The sequence below is a fragment of the Bradysia coprophila genome, unplaced genomic scaffold, assembly GCF_014529535.1.
Source record: "Bradysia coprophila strain Holo2 unplaced genomic scaffold, BU_Bcop_v1 contig_219, whole genome shotgun sequence".
NCBI lineage: Eukaryota > Metazoa > Arthropoda > Insecta > Diptera > Sciaridae > Bradysia > Bradysia coprophila.
Genome location: NW_023503481.1, coordinates 262731 through 285667, shown reverse-complemented (window position 1 = coordinate 285667; position 22937 = coordinate 262731). Strand labels below are relative to the sequence as shown.

Sequence of the window (22937 nt, the reverse complement as noted above, 5' to 3'; positions counted from 1 at the left end):
CGAAAATCGAAAATTTGACGAAATTCGAAAATTTGACGAAAATCGAAAATTTGACGAAAATCGAAAATTTGACGAAATTCGAAAATTTGACGAAATTCGAAAATTTGACGAAATTCGAAAATTTGCCGAAAATCGAAAATTTGACGAAAATCAAAAATTTGACTAAATTCATCCTACGCTCGAGTAGCTCAAAATTTTGTCACTCTAATCACTCTAGCTCAAACGAATCTGCCCCGATTTTTTAAATTAATTTTTTGTTCGAATCGTGTTACGAATACCTTTCATTTGATGGGTCGCACGCTTCTGTAGGTTTCAATACAGCTCAGCTACAGCCGAAAACGCGTTCCCGACCCTCGAAAACCACACTCAGAAACCACTTCGAGGCCAATAAAACAAAATTCTGGTTTTTCCTGGGGTTTTTCACATATTCATTTTTATGCCCACCCTGAGACTCCTGTAAAATTTCATGGAGATTGGCTGACCGGTTTCCGAGATCGACCGTCGATAGATAGATAGATAGATAGATAGATAGATAGATAGATAGATAGATAGATAGATAGATAGACGGCCATCATGCTCTGTCGTGTCATCTATCCAAAGGGAAGTACTCCGGACACCTAGCTCTCAACAGAATTTTCCTATCGGCATTCGCATCAGCTGGTTTTCCCGGTAAGCTAGAGCCGCCTGGACTTTCTCGTCGTGATGGAAAACGCCCTGACGGACTTACTTATTATCCGTGGAGTCATGGCAAATCATTGGTGTGGGACGTAACAGTGGTTGATACAGTTGCCCCAAGCTATGTGAGATGGAGTTCGGTACGTAGTGGATCGGTGGCTGACAATGCAGAACGTGATAAGCACAACAACTACACTGACCTCAAAAATCAATATATCTTCACGCCACTGGCTTTCGAATCCTTTGGTTGTGTTGGTCCAGAAACTTCAATTTTCCTGCAAAAACTCGGTAAACTTATGGCCAGAAATTCCGGCGAACCAAGGTCGCTAGATTTTCTGTTACAAAAAATTTCTATTTCCATTCAACGAAGAAACGCCACCTGTATTCGGGACACCTTTGGAATTGATAACAATTGTGATATTTTTATGTGATTTTAGTCGTTTAATCCTGTAGTGTTCTATTGTAAAATTTATTGTAAAATGCAAAATATTGAAATTAAAAAAAAAAATTCAAAAATAGATAGATAGATAGATAGATAGATAAGTTGAAAGATTTTGATTGTTTGGGAAAAGTCAATTTGGTGTATTTTGTATGAAAAGTGACCAATTTCAAAACGATGTATCTCCGGCAATTTTAAACCTACATATTCGAGTGATAGCTCGTTTTGCTCGTATTTGAAGCGAGAATATGAATATGTTTTGTGGTGATATAAACCAAAGGGTAGAAACTGAAATGTTCGGCTATATATAGTTGCCGCGTCTCAAAAAATTTTCTTCGTTCTTTTTTTGGAAGTTAGACTGCGTCAAGTCCTCCGCTATCGCTCCGGACGCGTCTCAAAAAATTTTCTTCGTTCTTTTTTTGGAAGTTAGACTGCATCAAGTCCTCCGCTATCGCTCCGGACATGATTTTTATCAAACTTAGGAGTCCCAAGATCGATTATCGAATTATCCGCGTTCGTTTGATGACTTTCTCAGTTTTTGTTATTATCCTCGAGCCAACTCCTTACCTTACTTCTTATCAAATTTCTTGCATTTTTCATTTTTGTGAATTTTTACAATAATTTAATAATTTGATTCCACAAAATAGCAGCAGGGAAAGACTTTTCCCTAGGGACGGAAAGTCCATTTTCCTTCCCCAGTATAGGAAAATTTCTAGTTCTTAGTAACGATACTATTTCCGCTACACGTTTTTGTCGCCACGCTCTATGTGCAACTTGCACTTCTTAGTGACAACATTTTTATCCGCTATGCGACGCATCCTTTGCCGTAAATCGCCAATAATCTGAGAGGTTGTTTGAAATTACCAGTGCTAATGTAGTTTGGTAGTTTCATGTTTGATTTTCATTGCAGCAGCAGTTTCCACAGTAAATAAATTAAACATTTAAATTTATCCAGATGAAATTTATTGTAGCCTCGGGGCTGGCTTCCTGGTAGATTTATCTTAATTAAGTTATGACGTTATTCGATAGGTAATGATTTCTCCCGCAAATTTCCAATGTTCGTTTGGTATCGGTTTTCGAATGTAATTATAAAGTTTTCAGCTCTCATTTATTTCATGAACCAACAAACACTGCACTTCCAATTACAATATGAACCAAAACGGAATAAACTTTGTTTCGACACACACCGTGAAACGTACATTTCGATGAGAAATGCTTCCTACTTTCTATAGGTGCAACTTGAACTATAACTATCTCCTTGCAGCAGTTCCGTTTTTCCTAAACACACAGCGTTAAAGTTCATAAATTTTTGGCTCCAGTTGATTTTGATTCACACAAGGCAGATATAGTTTTGGAGGTTATGCCATTCAGACCGCCCAGCACATTTACATCTAGCTAGCGCGAAAAACAGCCCCATTGACTAACTAGTTAGGAAAATAGCTATTAATGCTTAGAGGGTCTGAAAAAACAGGTTGAGACACTTCTGCTTTGATCACGAAGGCGGTGACACACAAATATTGACAAATAAAAGCTTTTTTTATGCCAAATACTGCGAAAGTTTGTATTTTCGGTCCTCAAATGGTGACCGAAAGTAAAAAAATTCAGGCCTTGGGCCGAAAGTAAATGTCACTCCCGTCATCATTTTACTTTCTCCCCGTGGGCTTGCGTATTTGCGGGCCGAAAGTAAATGTCACTGTCATCATTTTACTTTCGGTCCTCATATGTCTCGAAAACACATGTTCACTTGATTGAAAGTACGCATTGAGTGTAGTGTTGTGTTGACGATAGCCAAATGTTTTGTGAGCAAGTGAATGTATGTTTACAGTAATTTCATTTGTTAAATTGTTTTTATTTTTATACCATGGGGCTGCCGCCCCCTAGACCCCCGCGCTTTTCGGCATTTTAGTGTTTCTACAGCAAATTTTGTTGATAACTCAACAGTTTAATTAAAATTATGTTTTGTTTCGGACCGAAAATACAAATCATCCGCAGTATTTGGCATAAAAAATAGTATGCATCACTCGGGGCAAAAGTAAAAAAATTCAAACGTGTGAAGTTTGCAGCCCGCGCCGCAGGCAAGTTATGCAAAATACTATTGTTGAACACACTCATTACAGATTGTTTAAAATGTCAACTTGATAAAAACTTCTTTTTTTTCAAGTTGACATTCCAAACAATCTGTAATGCGTGTGTTCAACAAAAAGCATCTATTTATCAAAGTTTGGTAGTCACCCGCCATCGTGAGTGTCTTAACCTGCTCTAAAAACATAAAAAGTGCTCGTCCAACGTTCTTCAAGCATGAGTGGTACTCAAAATAGGGTACTGAAACGGGACAGAGCATTGAACAAAGTTTTGCACTGTAAAAAAATCTGTAAACATTTTTCATACAAAATAGTACTATATTTGGCAGCTGTCGCAGCTGTCACTCGAAGCACTTTTGCTTGAAGTGCGTTGAATCGACAAAATAACATTTGAAAAAGTTTTGATTTCTGCAAACCGGTAATTGACATAGTTAAAAGGATTGACTGCAACTTTACGGACAAAAGCAAAGAAAATATAACTTTCTTCGTAAAAAAAACGCCTGAAAAGTGATCGATCACATTGCACTGCAATAGTATTTTTCGTACCAAGTCAGGAAAATACGATTTTTTCAGCACCAGTCGTAAGTTCTAAAATTAGGACGTGTGTTGAAAAAATCCATTTCCTGTCGAGGTACCAACAACGTTTCGTGCACCGGACAGCTGAAATAGACAAAACACATCAATTTACTTGAAAAAATTCAAACTTCACATTCACCATATTAAATTTATTCAATCATATAGTCATGGAAAAATTCATTCAAAACCGTTCTCGCACGATAAATCGTAAAGAATATGTAGTATTTCAGTTGCCCGGTGCACAAATATAATTCCATTGAACCATGAAATCTCCTTGTTTTTTCTTATACAAATTGTGGTGTTTGCATGCAAGTTTGTGCAGTATAGTTTTCATAAAGGAAAGTGTTGCCACTTATTCGAAAAATTCAAGACAATTTCCAAGACAATATCAATATCAGCAGGTGCATAAAGTTCATTAGACTCTTCTTTGTTATATTTCCTTTCCATTTTGAAAGTAAACTTTCACGGGGAAATTGCACTTTATGAAATTCAATGGCGGAAATGAGCTCAATCTTATAACTTTATACAACGCAAACAACGTAAACGACGTAAGCGAGGTGGTTTCGAGCAGCGGTGCAATCATTTAAAATGCTTCAAAATGATTTTGTTTTCCACAATGGGTTTTTTCCTCAAGCTTCTTGCTATGTTGCACTGTTTTCGTCGTGTTGCCACTCACTTTTAAGCCTTTTGATTGTTTTATTGATTGAATTCTGGAACAGTTGACCGAATAGATAACATGAATGGAAAAAACGTCTATTAGAGTGGTCGACATTTCACAGCCAATCCAAGAAAACAATGGAAGAGGAGCCCACCCGTGTTAACATGGTTTATGGTCCAAAAGTAACAAATGCATTAAGACCGGCCTATAGAAACAATGGAGTAGAATTAGTCCACCGAAGTGGAAATAGTATACGCCAACATCTTGGATCGGCAAAGGACAACGTACCAGAATTACAAAAATCAGGCATTTACCAAGTTGATTGCCAGGAAGGATGTAATTATCGGTATATAGGAAGGACGTTAAGAAGACCAGTAGTTAGGTTCAAAGAACATATGGCTGACTGGATAAATGATGACGTAAACGGGTCAGCAGTTGCGGCACACCTGTTGAAAAACAACCATGAAATCGACGAAGACAATCTTTCACTTCTAAAGCCATATAGCGATAGATATAAAATTGATTACATGGAAACGATTTATGTAAACAAACAAAAAGACAAGCGACTGATGAATATAGTATTTGGAGTCACATCACCATTGTTGAGTTTAGTAGACCTAGTGAAAGACAAGAACGACAAAAACAGACAAAGCAGAAAAAAACGCGGTAAAATAGCCTTCGCATAAGTGCGAGAATTTTCTAGTCATGTCTCACGGTAGGGCTGAACGAACTTTAAATAAAAGTTAACATCCCGGGTTTTTTCGTAAGTGAGTTGGGGGAGGGAAGTGTTACTCAAGTAAACAAGTTTTAGCAAAATCCCCTGAGCTGTTTCTTAGAACAGCTTTTCCAACTTTTGTCATTTTTCACAAATGCCCTTCTTTTCTACTCGTAAAACTCTGAGACTTTGCCGAAGAAAGTAACTCTCTATCTGCCACCATTCACAAAATAACTCTAAAAACATAATTGACCCACCCATTTCCAACTTTCGACATTTTTCACATATGCCCCTCTGTTCTACTCGTAAAACTCTGAGACTTTGCCGAAGAAAGTAATTCTCTATCTCTCATAACCCAAAAAAATATTAGTGCTTTCATCCTACGCTCGAGTAGCTCAAAATTTGGTCACTCTAATCACTCTAACTCAAACGGACCTGCCCCGATTTTTGTAATTATTTTTTTGTTCGAATCGTGTTACGAATACCTTTCATTTGATGGGTCGCACACCTCTGTAGGTTTCAATACAGCTAAGCTACAGCCGAAAACGCGTTCCCGACCCTCGAAAACCACACTCAGAAACCACTTCGAGGCCAATAAAACAAAATTCTGGTTTTTCCTGGGGTAATGGCGTCTCACATTTTCATTTTTATGCCCACCCTGAGGTACCTGCAAAATTTCATGGAGATTGGCTGACTAGTTTCCGAGATCGACCGTCGATAGATAGATAGACAGATAGACAGATAGACAGATAGAAACATACAGAGTAAGTTGAAAGATTTTGATTGTTTGGGAAAAGTCAATTTGGTGTATTTTCTATGAAAAGTGCCAATTTCAAAACGATGTATCTCCGGTAATTTTAAAGCTACATAGTCGAGTGATAGCTCGTTTTGCTCGTATTTGAAGCGCGAATAAGATAGAATAGGATTTGTGGTGATACAGGCCAAAGGAAAGAAACTTAAATTCTCGCCTATATATAGTTGCCGCGTCTCAAAAAATTTCTTCGTTCTTTTTTTGGAAGTCAGACTGCGTCAAGTCCTCCGCTCACGCTCCGGACATGATTTGGCAGATGATGAGAAAACGTAAGCCAACTAATTGGGTGTAAAATTTAATTTGTGTGTAACGAAGCTGAAAGCGTCATCTTTAGCGATATGATTCATTTTAGAAATCGTATTTCAAAGACTGCGTCACACTTTTCTCTAAGAGATTTTTGTTGAGATATCAGTCGTTTTAGAAGTGTAGTCAACACTGCTTTTTATAACAGTTTACAGTTTTAATTCAAAAATTTGACGAAATTTGAAAATTTGATGAAAATCGATAATTTGACGAAATTCGAAAATTTGATGAAAATCGATAATTTGACGAAATTCGGAAATTTGACGAAATTCGAAAATTGGACGAAATTCGAAAATTTGTCGAAAATCGAAAATTTAACGAAAATCGGAAATTTGACAAAATTTGAAAATTTGAAATTCGAAAATTTGTAGAAATTTGATTAAATTGGAAAATTTGTAGAAATTTGATTAAATTGGAAAATTTGACGAAATTTGACGAAATTCGAAAATTTGACGAAATTCGAAAATTTGACGAAATTCGAAAATTTGTCGAAATTTGACGAAATTTGAAAATTTGACGAAATTTAATGAAATTGGAAAATTTGACGAAATTTGACGAAATTCGAAAATTTGACGAAAATCGAAAATTTGACGAAATTCAGAAAATTTGACGAAAATCGAAAATTTGACGAAAGTAATTCTCTATCTGCCACCATTCAAGAAATATCTCTAAAACCCTAATTGACCCACCCATTTCCAACTTTCGACATTTTTCACATATGCCACTCTGTTCTACTCGTAAAACTCTGAGACTTTGCCGAAGAAAGTAACTCTCTATCTGTCACCATTCAAGAAATACCTCTAAAAACATAATTGACCCACCCATTTCCAACTTTCGACATTTTTCACATATGCCCCTCTGTTCTACTCGTAAAACTCTGAGACTTTGCCGAAGAAAGTAATTCTCTATCTCTCATAACCCAAAAAAATACTAGTCCTTTCATCCTACGCTCGAGTAGCTCAAAATTTGGTCACTCTAATCACTCTAGCTCAAACGAATCTGACCCGATTTTTTTAATTATTTTTTTGTTCGAATCGTGTTACGAATATCTTTCATTTGATGGGTCGCACGCCTCTGTAGGTTTCAATACAGCTAAGCTACAGCCGAAAACGCGTTCCCGACCCTCGAAAACCACACTCAGAAACCACTTCGAGGTCAATAAAACAAAATTCTGGTTTTTCCTGGGGTAATGGCGTATCACATTTTCATTTTTATGCCCACCCTGAGGTTCCTGCAAAATTTCATGGAGATTGGCTGACTAGTTTCCGAGATCGACCGTCGATAGATAGACAGATAGATAGACAGATAGATAGAAACATACAGAGTAAGTTGAAAGATTTTGATTGTTTGGAAAACGTTAATTTGGTGCATTTTCTATCAAAATGACCAACTTCAAAACGATGTATCTCCGGCAATTTTAAAGTTACATAGTCGAGTGATAGCTCGTTTTGCTCGGATTTGAAGCGCGAATAAGATAGAATACGATTTGTGGTGATACAGGCCAAAGGAAAGAAACTTAAATTCTCGCCTATATATAGTTGCCGCGTCTCAAAAAAATTTCTTCGTTCTTTTTTTGGAAATTAGACTGCGTCAAGTCCCCCACTATCGCTCCGGACATGATAATACTGTAATATTATTCAAAATTAATTAGTTAAAGACAAGTATTGTGTTCAGTTCACGTTTTCAATTGAGGTTATGACGAAATTTTTCAGATGTCAAAAATGACAACGTCAAAAATGTCAAAGTCAAAAGTGTCACTTCCACTTCTTGACAAAAAATTTCGATGTTGTTTGACTCTTAGAGATTAAAGATTTAGGAGAACAGCTACGACAATTTAACGATGGCTCAAGTGCTCGAGTATTTTAGGATCTACTTTTTTCGCTCCGCTTGCATTCACAACGCATTATGGTATCGACAATTTTTAGCTTAGATAGTTTAATTTTCGTGTTTCGTGCAAAATGGCTCTGTTATTGGCGATTTTCACGATCAACAGATGTCGCTATGTGCAATTTGTACTTCTTAGTGACGATATGTTGTGCCGCTACATGTCGCACCTTTTGTTTCAATTGCAAATCGCCAATAGGTTTCTTCCAAGGCCGTTCGAAATGTCAATCGTCATCCACTGAGAAGCCAACACAACCTCACTTTGAAGTTTTAACGAACAAATTCGTTTAAGTTGCGGATATGTTTGCTTCTGTGGATGACGGTCGGTTGTTTTCGGCCTGTCAAAATTTGTTTTTACCGTACGATGGAAGAAACCTATAGGTACCATGATAGCTGTAAACTAAGGTGTTATAATCAACTACGGTCTCCACTCTTTAGCTAGATTTACATAGCGATGTAAAAGTGACAGATGTTTTTCTATTGTTCAAAAGTCAAAGAACAAAAGAAATAGTATTTTACATCGCCGAAAACCACTTACAATGGAGGTGTGGCGCAAGTCCTGTTATCCACTTACAAAAGAACTGATATCGGTGTAGGTGACGCTAACAGATTCTACACACAAAAAAGTATGCGTCACAAATGGCAGCTGATGAGGAAAGTACGCGAAAGTTTTATCAACAAAAATCTTACCAGAAAAATTTTAGGAAGAAAATTATAATGAAAAAGTTTACGTCACAAGTGGCAGATTTTGAGATGTTGATTCGGCTTTCTTCTGTTTGAATTCCATTCTTTAAAAGAATATATTTCACAATTTTAAAAATTTTCCTTCCTCAACATCTGCCACTTGTGACGCAAACTTTTTTATTATAATTTTCTTCCTAAAATTTTTCTGGTAAGATTTTTGTTGATAAAACTTTCGCGTACTTTCCTCATCAGCTGCCATTTGTGACGCATACCTTTTTGCGTGTAGAATCTGTTAGCGTCACCTACACCAATATCAGTTCTTTTGTAAGTGGATAACAGGACTTGCGTCACACCTCCACTTTAAGTGGTTTTGGGCGATATCAGCTCTTTTGTAAGTTGTGATTTTTTAGAATTTGGTCGCAGATAATAGACAATCATATTGTGCAGTTTTAACGAAAATATTCTTCTTACAAAACTGTATAACTTTCTCTTTGATTTGAACCTTCCAGCTTTCATTTGACGAAAATCTAAAATATGACAAAATTCGAAAATTTTGACGGAATTTGAAAATTTGACGAAAATCAAAACTTTGATAAAAATCGAAAATTTGAATAAAATCGAAAATTTGACGCGCTTAAAACGCTCATAGCTCCCAAATAGTCGACTCTTTAGTAAAACCATGAAACACGTGTCGACGAGAATGTGAAACTCTATAAATTTGTCTTTTACACGAGGCTTCCATCTGCCATATTTTCCGAGTTATGGCTGACATAGCTCGCACTTAAAACGCTCATAGATCCCAAATACGCGACTTTTTAGGAAAACCATGAAACACGTATCGACTAGATTCTAAAACTATATAACTTTGTCTTTTACACGAGGTTTCTATCTGCCTTATTTTCCGAGTTATAGCTGACATAGCTCGCACTTAAAACGCTCATAGATCCTAAATACGCGACTTTTTAGGAAAACCATGAAACACGTATCGACTAGAATCTAAAACTCTATAACTTTGTCTTTTACACGAAGTTTCCATCTGCCGTATTTTCCGAGTTATGGCTGACATAGCTCGCACTTAAAACGCTCATAGCTTCCAAATACGCGACTTTTTAGAAAAACCATGAAACACATATCGACTAGAATCTAAAACTCTATAACTTTGTCTTTTACACGAGGTTTCTATCTGCCTTATTTTCCGAGTTATAGCTGACATAGCTTGCACTTAAAACGCTCATAGCTACCAAATAGTCGACTTTTTAGGAAAACCATGAAACATCTATCGACTAGAATCTAAAACTCTATAACTTTGTCTTTTACACGAGGTTTCCATCTGCCGTATTTTCCGAGTTATGGCTGACATAGCTCGCACTTAAAACGCTCATAGCTTCCAAATACGCGACTTTTTAGAAAAACCATGAAACACATATCGACTAGAATCTAAAACTCTATAACTTTGTCTTTTACACGAGGTTTCTATCTGCCTTATTTTCCGAGTTATGGCTGACATAGCTCGCACTTAAAACGCTCATAGCTTCCAAATACGCGACTTTTTAGGAAAACCATGAAACACGTGTCGACTAGAATGTGAAACTCTATAAAATTGTCCTTTAAACGAACTTTCTATCTGCCATATTTTCTGAGTTATGGGTCCTATAGCTCAATGGCTCAAAACGCTCGAAGCTCCGAAATTATAAGCTTTTATAAAAATTCCTTCAAATTAGTTTCTTAGAATTACGTCCTTAACATACCCTGAAAATTTCAGCCAAATCCACCGGTAAATTATAGTATTTTATTGCTATGTGAGACAAAATCGAGAATTACTTCGTATGTACATATTGTATATAACAAGTGAGCGAAGCGAACGCGTGTGTATACAATATGTACATAAGAAGTGATTCGAGATTTTTCTCACATAGCAATACGATATTTTATCTTCCATGTGTGACTATTTCATACATTCAGCGTTTCTGTATATAAAGTCGAAGACATACAAACACCACTGAAAGGTTTGGCTTATGTGTATACAAAAGCATCATGTGTGACAATTAAACAAAATCATGGCAACAAATCGAAACATCATCGTGAATCTCGGTGGCCGAATCGGCTAGAGCGCGTCAGTTTTATGCATATGATCGTGAGTTCTATCCTCATAACAAACATTTTTTTCCATTTTTTTTTCATTTTCTATCACAAAAAATAGTAAATAAACTGATCTCCAGTATAGTAGCTAGATTTTTAATCGAAGAAATATCTGCTGGGCACCGAGGCCTTAGCCTTTTTGTCATATTGATTACACCATATTTGCAATGACACATTTCTCGGCAGATATTTGTCCAATCGAATAACTAATTGCGTTACCGAAATCCTGAGATAAAACACTACACAACGTAATTTTGAATAACAAGAATCCATTTAGTCAAAATTTGATTATTTTTCGTTCTAAATAAATTATGCGAGTCACACATACACTCGCGACATTTTGTCGTGCATGTACTTAGGTACTTTTTAAAATGTTCAGACTACCTGCGACAGCGTCACTAACACATATATGGTCATTGCTTATGTTCTACATACATGCGGGGTTTCATGACAACAAAATCAAATGTAATCATGAGTCTCAATGGCCGAATCGGCTAGAGCGTTAACTTTTTATGCATAAGATCGTGAGTTCTCTTCCCGCAACAAACATTTTTTGTTTTTTTTTTTTTGTTTTTGTTTTATCAAAATAAATTGCAAAGAAAGTATTCTGATCTCTTTATCGTAAGTAAACTTCCAATCGAACGAATATCTGCTGCGCACTGAGACCTTACGCTTTTTTACATATTGATACACCACGTATGCAATGGCATATTTCTCAGCAGATATTTGTCCAATTGAAAAACTAATTACGAAAGACATCCTTCGGTAAAACACAAAACAATGAAGTTTTGAATGAAGAGAATCCGTTTAGTCAAAATTTGATTTTTTTTTTCGTTCTAAACGAAAAAAAAACACATGGCGTCGACACACACACACACACACACACGAAATTTTGTAGTACATGTTGCTTATGTACTTTATAAATTGAGTCCCACGCTGCAACATTAGAGTATGCATATCTGGTATATTAGAAGACTCGGTGGTGTAATGGTTAGCGTAGTTTGTTGATATGCAGGAGGTTCGGAGTTCGAATCTCCGTCGGGTCATTGGTTTTTTTCTTCAAAATAAAAAACGGAAATAAAATTTACCCTAGAAGAGTAATAAAATTATATCCCTAGACAACCAGAATAACGTATGGCTTAGAGTTTATATACAGAAACGAGTAATGTATGAAATAGTCACACATGGAAGATAAAAAAGTTTCGCCGTAACAAAGTGACAAAGTAACAAAGTGACAAAGGTTGGTAAAATTCATCAATTTCAAAATGTATGAAAATGAATTTCTTCATACAAATTTCTGCAAATTTCCAAGTTTTGAAATTTAATATCTCGGCCAAATTTTAACCTTATGAGGCGTGTGATAGCTCGTTGAACTCGTATGGACGCCCAGATTACGAATAAAATACTTTGGGGGTAGTAGGAGCAAAGGGGGAAAAGTTAAAAAGTTCGTGTATATATGTTCCTCAGTCCTGCGGAAAAAAATTTTTGGCAAATTTTTCAGTGTGAACGGACTTGCGTCACGGCCCTTCACTAACGTAGGGCCATGATGAATAGGGATAAAAATATGAAAAGTAGAGTTTTAGTGTAAATTTTGTTGATCCGAGGCGAAGCCGAGGTCAATAAACACATGAAAACGATACTTTTCACTTTTATCCAGAGTTATGTAATGGATTTTACATGCTGAGAGCGTCGAAAGACTTGCTTCAAGCATGCAAAGTACGGTTTTCGACGCATGTAGCATGTAATAGTATATTACTTCCGAGGTTCCAAGTTGTGTATTTGATAAGTGGGGCGTTACAGCCCGACCCGAAGGAGAGGGCTGTATTCCCCACTTGTCAAATAACAACTTGGAACCTCGTAAGTACAATGCTTTACGTGATTAGGCAATGTAAATGAAAATGAAACATGCCGTAACACGTAAAATCTTTTTATCTACCTAGGTGAAATAATAGCAGTGAAAAAGTGTCGGTAGATAAAATAGCGTATTCACCTCTGTCCAAATGTTTATTTAGACACTTGGGGTTATACCATTCGCCTTCGGCTCACGCAATAACTCCCCAAGTGTCTAAATAAACATGTGGACAGGGGTGAATAATCTACTATTATCTGTCACTTTCAGATTTCTATGTAAATCCACAGAATCTTTCAATGCAAAATATTTGGTAAAAGTAACAACATATGCATCGCTGACATACATCAGTTTTTAAAAGAATCCCTCCCTTTATTCGCAAAATCAACACAGAGCGAAAGCAATACTGGATGAATACCGACCACAACACTTACATTTACACTTACAACATTTAAATAATTATAAAATGAACTCCAAAAAAACCAATTCGGAATTTCGTTTCTAAAAATAGAAACGGAAAATTATGATAATGTGAATCTGTCGGTTAAATTCAAAACATTCCCGAAATTTTCTACAAGAAAAAAAAGAATTAACAAAATAAACCAAAACGTAGATATATTTGAGTTTACATCTATTTCCAGTTTGTTTTTGAACACCTCAGTAAACACAATTTCCTTTTTTATTCCCCAGAATGGTTCGAAATATCCATCGACTGAAAAGGCCAAATTTGACGGTTTGTATATAATACTCGAGACATTGATGTCTTTACCGCGTTATTAATTCAAAGCAAATTTTTATTTTTTTTTATTTAAAATAGATTTAAATGTAGAAGCGGTAGTTTATTCTGAAATTCAAAGGACACTAATCTTAAAGATCACCTGGAACCCAGCGATTACTCATAATGGTGAGTGTGTATCGATAGACAAACAAATTTTTCCTTTGAAATACGACCAACATGTCGAATATTCCATCCATTCGTTTACATTTGAATATTTGTAACAACTAGGTCCCACCTTATGGGTGGGCGATCTCCTTTGACTGATGAACATATCAAAATACGTTGAAACATTATTTTATTTTACGTGTTACGGCATGTTTCATTTTCATTTACATTGCCTAATCACGTAAAGCATTGTACTTACGAGGTTCCAAGTTGTTATTTGACAAGTGGGGAATACAGCCCTCCCCTTCGGGTCGGGCTGTAACACCTCACTTATCAAATACACAACTTGGAACCTCGGAAGTAATATACTATTAATTTCTAACTGCGTTTGCCAAATTAGGACCAGATAATGCATAAGGCTAAGCGAGCTGCAATAAGTTAGAAACGACTGTAAAAAGAAACAATAAAATCGAAGGTCAGACTACACCTTTATGATATGCTGATATGTTTAAAAATTTCAGCTCGTTCGCTAGATATTTTTAACGTATTTGACTATTGGATAGCATTGGGAGTTCAAAGTTTCCGAACTAATTTTTTTGGGGCATCATGACGGTTCATGACAGTAAAACCCGGTATTTCTGTAAGACTTAAAACTCCAACAATATCTCCGTCAACTCTAAATATTTTTTGATGATCTCGACGGATTCGGAAAGGTTAATTCAATACCTCATAGAACTCATCGTTTTTTCCCCGGAAAAGTGTTCTGAAAAAACTGCTAGCTTTGAGCCTCATTTCCCTGCCCATTTCCTAATCAATTCTGATGAGTAGGAGTTTTCTGGAAAGGTATTCTCATACCCTGTCAACGATAGCTGGCCGAGCTTTGACATGTCAAAGGATCAGGGATTAGAGAAATAATGAGCGTTTCTACCTATTTTCATCATTTTCACCAAAGGCTCTATACCCATTGTAATCGACCAATGGTGCAAAACTTTATTTTACCTGGAAGCCAGACTAACTTCAGGGGTGGCGTTATCTAACATGCAGAATTTGTAATCGACCAATGGTACAAAACTTTATTTTACCTGGAAGCCAGACTAACTCCAGGGGTGGCGTTATCTAATATGCAGAACAATCACCAAAACAAACAGAGCATAATTACTCTTCCCTTTCCCAATGGATCGCGTGAAGCGAAAGTGGAGATAAAATGCTGTTTCGACCTCCGGAACCAGCGGCGGTCAGAGGTTAGCGTGGTCTAACCATCTTCAGTCGTTTCCACTGGTCCGTTACACGAGACAGCAGTAAATTGTAATCGACCAATGGTACAAAACTTTATTTTACCTGGAAGCCAGACTAACTCCAGGGTCGGCGTTATCTAATATGCAGAACAATCACCAAAACAAACAGAGTAATTGTAATCGACCGGTGGTACAAAACTTTATTTTACCTGGAAGCCAGACTAATTCCAGGGGTGGCGTTATCTAACATGCAACAAAAAAAATTTTCTCACAAAAGGAGCCTGAGCTCAGATCAAGTAAAGTTCAATCGAAGACAGCTAAACAAACAGAGCAGAATCACTCTTCCCTTTCCCATGGTACGCGTGAAGCGAATGTGGAGACAAATTGCCGTTTCGACCTCCGGATCCAGTGGCGGTCAGAGGTTAGCGTGGTCTAACCATCTTCCGTCGCTTCCACTGGTCCGTTACACGATACAGCCGCAAACTTTACGCTTGAACTAGTGTATTAAAGTTTGTTCAATGAATTTCGTGCCACCTTACGATGGAAATACGGAAACAATTTTCGGAAGGCTGCTTCGAAAAACATCCCTCATACGCAGCAGAACGGAGTCAATCGAAATAAAGTTAAACAAAATCAAAACAAAATCAAAATCAAAAATAAAGCAGAAAAAAGCAGAAGAACAACCCGAAAAAACCACTCAACCACTTGACCTTAAAAACTTTTCCTAAATAAAGACTCTCGAAAAAATCAAAACTCTTGAACGTCCTCAATCATTTACCTTATACACACTCTGCGCGCCAAGCCTAAAATTTCCATCACCGCTCGCCATTCCGCTTTCCTGTTCGATCTTCCGTTTGACTTTCCATTCGATTTCCCGTTCGATCTTCCATATTTCACCTTGCTTTCGTTACGAAGAGCCACTTTCCTCCTTTTAATTCGTCCTTCTTTTCACTCTTTGACAATTCAAATTACTTCACCAGCAGAGCACTAGGCAATTCTAAATTCTCAGGCCACTTAGCAATTCTAAAACCTCATTCGAACACGACAAAACTGATCACTATTTCATCGCACCTAAACACACCCGGAAGCCGGAAGCTGGAAAACTCGGAAAAAACTAAAATCAAACCAAGGCCAAAAAACCTCTGACAAAATTCATTTTATTATTCATCATTTCAAAATTCTTCCGTAAGCGAACATTAAATCCGTCGCGTTCCTGTACCGCTTCACCTCACCAGGATATTCTGAAATACTGTGATCGGGAAACTTTTTCACATGAATTCTTACTGTTGACTTTTCGTTCAACGTTACATGTTCGAACGTTCTTTTCAAATCCAGATTTTCGGTCCTGTAAAATTTCTGAAAATCACAATCTTCACAAACCACGCTAAAAATCCCATATTTTATGTCAGCAAGTTTAGTCTTGTCCTTTAGTCTTGAATATATCCACTTCCTGTTTTGTTTCATTGCTGCCGGTGCTAACTTACATTCAACCTTGTGTTTCTTGATTATTTTCTCGGTTTTCTTGTATATTCTACTGTTATCGAACGGAAATGATACAAACCTTCTGTATCCACACCGTTTCACCTTTGATTTTGTTGAATTTTGCGTCCTCTTGTCCGATTGTATCTGTGATCTGATTGCTATTTCCATTTCAAAATCAAACCCATTGTCCACATTTCCAACCGATGAGACTTCTGACACATTACCAATCGACGTTAACACTTCTTTCAAAATATCCTGAATAAACCCGAACGGATACGAGCTTCTCCTCAAAACCTTCCTCAAATTCTTTACGGTTATACCAAACAGAGCCGAAAATGTGACCGCTAACGCATGCCTTACAAATTCCCGTACGACGTTAACTTTTAAAGCTTTCGGATGTGACGAATGAAAATTCAGTATTTGCCGCGCACTGCATTCTTTTTGCCACCATCTCGTTAGAATTCCATTGTCACGATCCTTAATCATCATCGTGTCCAAAAACGTTATTGAGCCTTCGGCTGACTCTTCACTACGTTCCACTCGGAGACCTTTAATTTTCCCTGTAATTGAATCTTCTATGTACGTGAATAATTTCGGATCCAACGCACCAGCCAAATCGTCGACAAATTTATACAGAAACGTTACGTCGTGCCTTCGATTACAATAAAGTTTTGTACGATTGGTCGATTACAATACAGGTATAGAGCCTTTGTTTTCACTCAAAAAATCACGAGACCATGGTGCATTTGAATGATCTGCAGCTGTATGACCTTTCATGAGTCTTTCCATATGCTATGCATCCCAAAACTCAAGCATAACAAGCATTTCCATCAGTTTATTTCATTTTCCTCTGGATTCGAAGAAAGATTGAGATGTCTAGAGATTCCTAGAATTGGACTCCAAAAGGTCCATCATCTTCCCAGTGCTAGAACTCTAGGATGAGAATGACTTCTTCAGGTTTTTTTAAGTCTCTTTGAAACTTCTGGAATTGTGGAGAGTTCTAAAGGTTGGTTCCTAGAATTCGATAACTCCTAAAGGTTTTTGAGGTATTAAGGTCTGAAGTTTTCAGGTATTCAATCAACCTTTCATAATTCGTTGAGATCATCAAAAAAAAATATATTCAGATTTGACCCAGATATTGGAGTTTTAAGTTTAAATTGGTTTTTACCGGTTCATGAGACCAAAAAAAAATTAGTTCGGAAACTTTTAATTCCAAAAATTTTGAAAATCGGTTCAGCACTACCCAAGTCATCGCCTCAACTTGAAAATAGGCAAAAATTCTTTTAGAAATAACTCTGAGATGATTCTATGTATAATTCTATAAACAAATGAATAAGGTGGCATTTTGACAGCGTCAAAACGAAGTTTGTTTGCTAGAGAGGGTATTGCCTGCTTAGCTGGCCCTGCTTTAAAAAAAACAGAAAGAAACTCTTTTGGGAATAAATCCTAGATAATTAGTCCGATATTGGCCATTTCCGAAATTGACCTCATGAATTTTAATCCTCGTCGATTAAAACCAGAATTTTGAAAATCAGTTCAGAATTCCACCAAGAGTTACACAGATTTCTGTATTTTCCATTCTTTTTTACTGAAATTTCATACATTTCACAACAATCGTTCACTATGATAAAGACGTAAGACCCTTAACTTAACATTTCCGTCTATTTTCCTCGAGTTTTTATTTTCTTTCGTGATTTTCATTGGAATAGGTATATGGGAAAAAAATACACAAAAGAATGTGTTGCCAGCATAAAATAACATTTTTGATTTTGCTAATCTGTAATCCGTAACGATGATGTGAATGGTGACATGGTATTTTGGAGAAGAACCGTCTGAATAAATTTTTATGACAAAATTTATTCAAAGTATTTCTTTCATCTCATTTTATGTGATTCACATTTTTCCCTTGGCCCACTGATAAGGAATATTTCATGGATTTTTTCCGCCGATAAAGTAATTCGTTTCGTAAAAAGAGGATTCCGCTCTCTCTATCTCTTTCTCTCTCTATCTCTTTTATGTTTGGTTAAATTTGGTTAGCCGGACAAAAGAAAATAGGGTAAGACCACCAAATACAATCACGTACTGTTATACGAGCCCTCTATTATCTATCATTATCATTGTTCGTTCGAGCAAATAAAACAAAAGACAATAGAGTAAGGAATTTGTTCTCTCATTATTCGTTCGTCAATTGAGTCGCCACCGGTCAGCAGTGGGTTTTGATTTTTTATTTGTACAAGTTGGCATGCATGCATCGGTATACACCCTGAAAACCTGTGCTTCTACCTACGTAACACATACTAAATGAGCTAACCTTAATCTATAGAGCCCTTGTATTACAGTAGTTGGTCGTATTTTTGGTGGTCTTGCACCATTATTTTCAAGTTGGATGATTTTGAACTTAGAAACGACGTGAGCAATTAATACTCAGCAATGTAAGCAGTAAATCCGAGCATAACGGGAATCATACTAACATATGAAACGTGTGGTTCGTTTGGGAATAAGAAAAACAGAAAATCAACAAACATTAATTTATGAGTTGTATTTCCAGTGGTGTCAATAGCAAGAATTTACATTTCAATTAAAGAAAAACCAGCTGTTGTCTGCACATTACCCTTATTTTAGGACTGTATAAAGAATAGGGCTGCAGACAGTATTTGGTTCAGTAGATATTTCCCGAATATTACAGAATACAAATCGATTGGGATAAAATGAATGAAAGAACAATTTCCGATGTGTAGTGCGCATTGATTTTTAGACATTTTACCAATGATATAATAGTGGGATAGATAGGCCTTCTATGTAAATATTTTGTTCAAGAGGTGAAGCAAAAACAAATACGAAATATTCAATTGTGTGTGTGAGTACCTTAAATTTATGGTACTTACGTATTTTCGTACTTATTTTGAAATGTAGGCGCGAAGAAAATTTGCATTTTCACTTTTTCTTCGAAATTGGTTTAAAGGATTTCTTTTGTGTTCAATTAAATATTTATCGAACTGAAATTTATATTTCATATAAACAATCTCTCATTGTCCCCAATATTGAACTAATTTTGTGATTTTTTCCTTTTCGATCGAAAGAAATTTCGACGATCGGAGAATTCAATCAGTTGGCTGAATTTACAAACTTTCACGTTCAGTAGTCACGCATATATAGTTTATAATAAAAGTGTTAACATCGCATCGTCAAAATTAAAAAATGTTTAAGAAAATTGGTTAGAAAATGTGTGTAATTAGGTAGTGAACTGTTTATGTGTAATTGATAGTAGAATTTTCCTTTAAAGTGGTAAAAGTTCATTTCGAAAAGTCAGCAACGATTTAATGAAATTGTCAAAATTAATTTGAATGTGTAAGTGTGTGTGTATCAAATGTATATTACACTGAGTTTACTTTTGCTTCACGATTTCGTCTACGTAATTCCTGTCTATTACACTATTATGTCATTGCATTTTACATTAAAATTGCCTAATACGTGCACATGCTTTAATATAGCTGCTGTCACTGTATTTGCTACAGAAAAATCTACTTTTACTCGCCGCATCCAAAACATATAAACACTGAAGGTAATGCAAAACAAGAGAAATGATAAGTTGGTGCGCCTGTGGCGAGATAGAAGCAACATATGAATGACAGTTGACTCCTATGGCAGAGAACTGTCATTCACATGTTCCTTCTATCTCGCCACAGTAGTACCAACTTAACATTTCTCTGTGCAAACCCCAAGCCATGTGAATTTATTTTTGTAATGTTGCCATCGACATAATATCTTCTAGTGACTAATTTTGTTGCACCTGGTAAGTTTGTATGGAATTGAATCAGAGAAATGTTAAGTTGGTACACATGCGGCGATATTGAATGACATGTGAATGGCAGCTGGCACCTATGGGATAGAATGCGAGAGAATCAAATACGAACTTAAATTAAAAGGCCTCAAGGTCTTATGCGTATAACGACAGTAAATGAACTCTCTTCCATAGGTGCCAGCTGTCATTCACATGTGGCTTCTATCTCGCCTCATGTGTACGAACTTAATATTTTTCTGAATCGAATTCACCTCACCAATAGTTGTAGTATGTGGGCAACATGACAAAACTAAATTTACCTTGAAGTAGGGATTCGAGCGTAACTGCGCAAATGCCTAATTGCATTACCTACAGTGTTTACAATACTTTTCGGTGGTCTTCGCGGGTAATGGTAAATTACTTACCAATGGGAGGAATGATGGAAATTGAGGCGTAGCCGAGGTCGGTAAACACACAAGAAGCACCATTTCCATCATTTGTCCCATCGCCAAGTACATTCAAACTCGATTCCGCCGCCGTGTAGTAAAGTCCACTTTAGCTCATGTTTTTGAGTAAGAGATCAGTGAAATCGTATGACTACTTAATGCTAAAACTATCTAAATTATCCAAAAACAGATTCAAGTTTTCGCGTTGTTGTAAGTCCAATCGGAGGAGGACTGTGCCATCACGATTTTTGCGACCAGAGTGGATTAACCACGGTAAGAAATTTTTTTTTCGTATTCTGTGTGTTGCCCGTCCTAGTTACTACTTACCAATGAATGGGTCAAATGACGGAAATGGTACTTCTTGTGTGAAAGAGTACAACACACAAGAAGCCACTTTCATCATTTTGCCAATTATCAAATAAGTAATTTTACTCAAAATGTTTATCTGCCGCGCCGTGGTAGCACGACATAAACAAAAATTCATACTAAGTGGGATAGGTAAAGTAGATGTGCACTAAACTCCTCTATAGCGGATTGCCTAACTCTAAATTAGAGAATAAATACCTAGATGGCGTTGTGTCGGAGCCGACGCAATGTCAGCTACGTATGATTTCTCTGCTCGAGTGCTCGCTTGGGACAGAAATGAAATGTCAGGTTTCCAAATTATTATCGATCTCGACAACGGTTAAGTTCCGTGTGAAATTTATTGATCTGAGGCGAATCCGGAGTCAAGGTCAAGGCAGACACACCAAAAAATGACTTTTCATTTTCTTCTCGAGCAACTTTACATATCTACTGAATGCACTGAACGGCGTCCTTGAGTTATGACAACTTCTGTTCTCGTCACCATGTAAAGTCTGACACCTGTAAAGTGTAACTTACCTTCCGTTGTTGAGTAAAAGCACGAAACGAAAGCCTATTTTAAATCGAATTTTAATTTGTTAAAAATTGTCCGCAGTATAACGCAACCCTTTTCGTTCCAACGAAACCAACAAATCCAGAAACTAGTCACCCTCAATGCCGAATCGATCCCGGCTGCAATTACACTATTACCATAGAAGATGGTGAGCTGGAAAGTAAAGTTAATTATACGGTTCCGGGTAAGTGACCCCTCTAGTCTCGTAAAATTTTCTTGAATCTGAGGTATTGATGGCATTTAGATCGTGTTGGTTCTGTATACTCATGCCAGCATGAACTGGATCTACCGGCTGTTAACAGTAGCGCAGTAATCGATTCTGAATGGATGACCATACGATGGCAGATAAACGGCAACTACAGCATTCCTAGCGACATTTCAGTGTACATTGTAGTGATGTAATATTTAAACCGTAACAGTTTTGACATGGAGAGGATGTTCCATTGAAATTATTTTTTTTAGAGTTACCGACATCAATGATATCGGAACTAAATTGAAAGTATTCAACCACACATTGTCCGATCCGAAGCAACAGTCGGGCGAATTCGAATGGATGGTTCCTTCCAGTAGTGCTAATTATTTGACCCGCACTTTTGTCTTCGACAGTCATAACTGCAATGGGTTTCCACCTTATTTAGCTAAAGGTATGTGATAGCTGGTAAAGAATTTTTGCACGAGAACGTCGGTTGTTATCTGTATGTGCTAGTGCTACTCTATAAATGTTGAGTCTGAACATCAGTTACCTAGGTTGACGACAAAAATGAGCAATGGTCATTGCTTGTGTTCGAGAGTACACAAGAACCCGCTCTGCAGAGTCTGTAGCTTATTTTTCACACTTCTTTCGGGGAAATAATCTTCATACAAAATGCTGATACAAAATCTTCATTTGTTTCATCATGAATTTGGAGTTACAAAATCACGTTTGACTCTATCATCCAATATTTATTAACAGCCTTTGCACCGTACTGTCGCTGTGGTAACCGTACAAGCACAAATATACAAACTATCTATTAACCGATATTCGCACAGCGAAAATCCATTAATTATTTCGATACTGAAATCGTTGAAATTGAAAGCTTTTAGCATCAAAACTCACATAGCATAATAGAACGTTAGAAGCGACACAAACTTCTAACGTTCTATTATGTTCAATTTAACATTTCCTTTGATGATTAGAAGGGTTTTTTTTTCAAAGACAGCCTACCACAATTGGACGCTTTTTCCAGTGGATGTTTGTTATGTGCCTAGAATGGTGGTGGTCGCTAGAAGCCAGAACCATTTTTTTTAAAAAAATCCTCGCCGTTTGTGTGGCTCGTGGGAGATGATCGAAAACTGAAAACATATGAAAATTTCTCCAAGTACGTGAAACGTAAACGGTCG

The 22937-nt window shown here is 36.8% G+C and overlaps 1 protein-coding gene across 2 annotated transcripts in view; it reads left to right on the top strand.

Annotated features, from left to right (window-relative positions):
• LOC119075524 (vascular endothelial growth factor receptor 1) overlaps positions 1 to 22937 on the top strand; it is a 46663-nt gene that overhangs the window by 11417 nt on the left and 12309 nt on the right. For both annotated transcript variants that reach the window (XM_037181994.1, XM_037181993.1), the window contains exons 2-7: positions 13505 to 13547; positions 13632 to 13718; positions 20832 to 20914; positions 21600 to 21741; positions 21802 to 21955; positions 22020 to 22201. In XM_037181994.1, coding sequence (XP_037037889.1) covers positions 13505 to 13547; positions 13632 to 13718; positions 20832 to 20914; positions 21600 to 21741; positions 21802 to 21955; positions 22020 to 22201 — 691 coding nt within the window. The remainder of the gene's footprint in view (positions 1 to 13504; positions 13548 to 13631; positions 13719 to 20831; positions 20915 to 21599; positions 21742 to 21801; positions 21956 to 22019; positions 22202 to 22937) is intronic.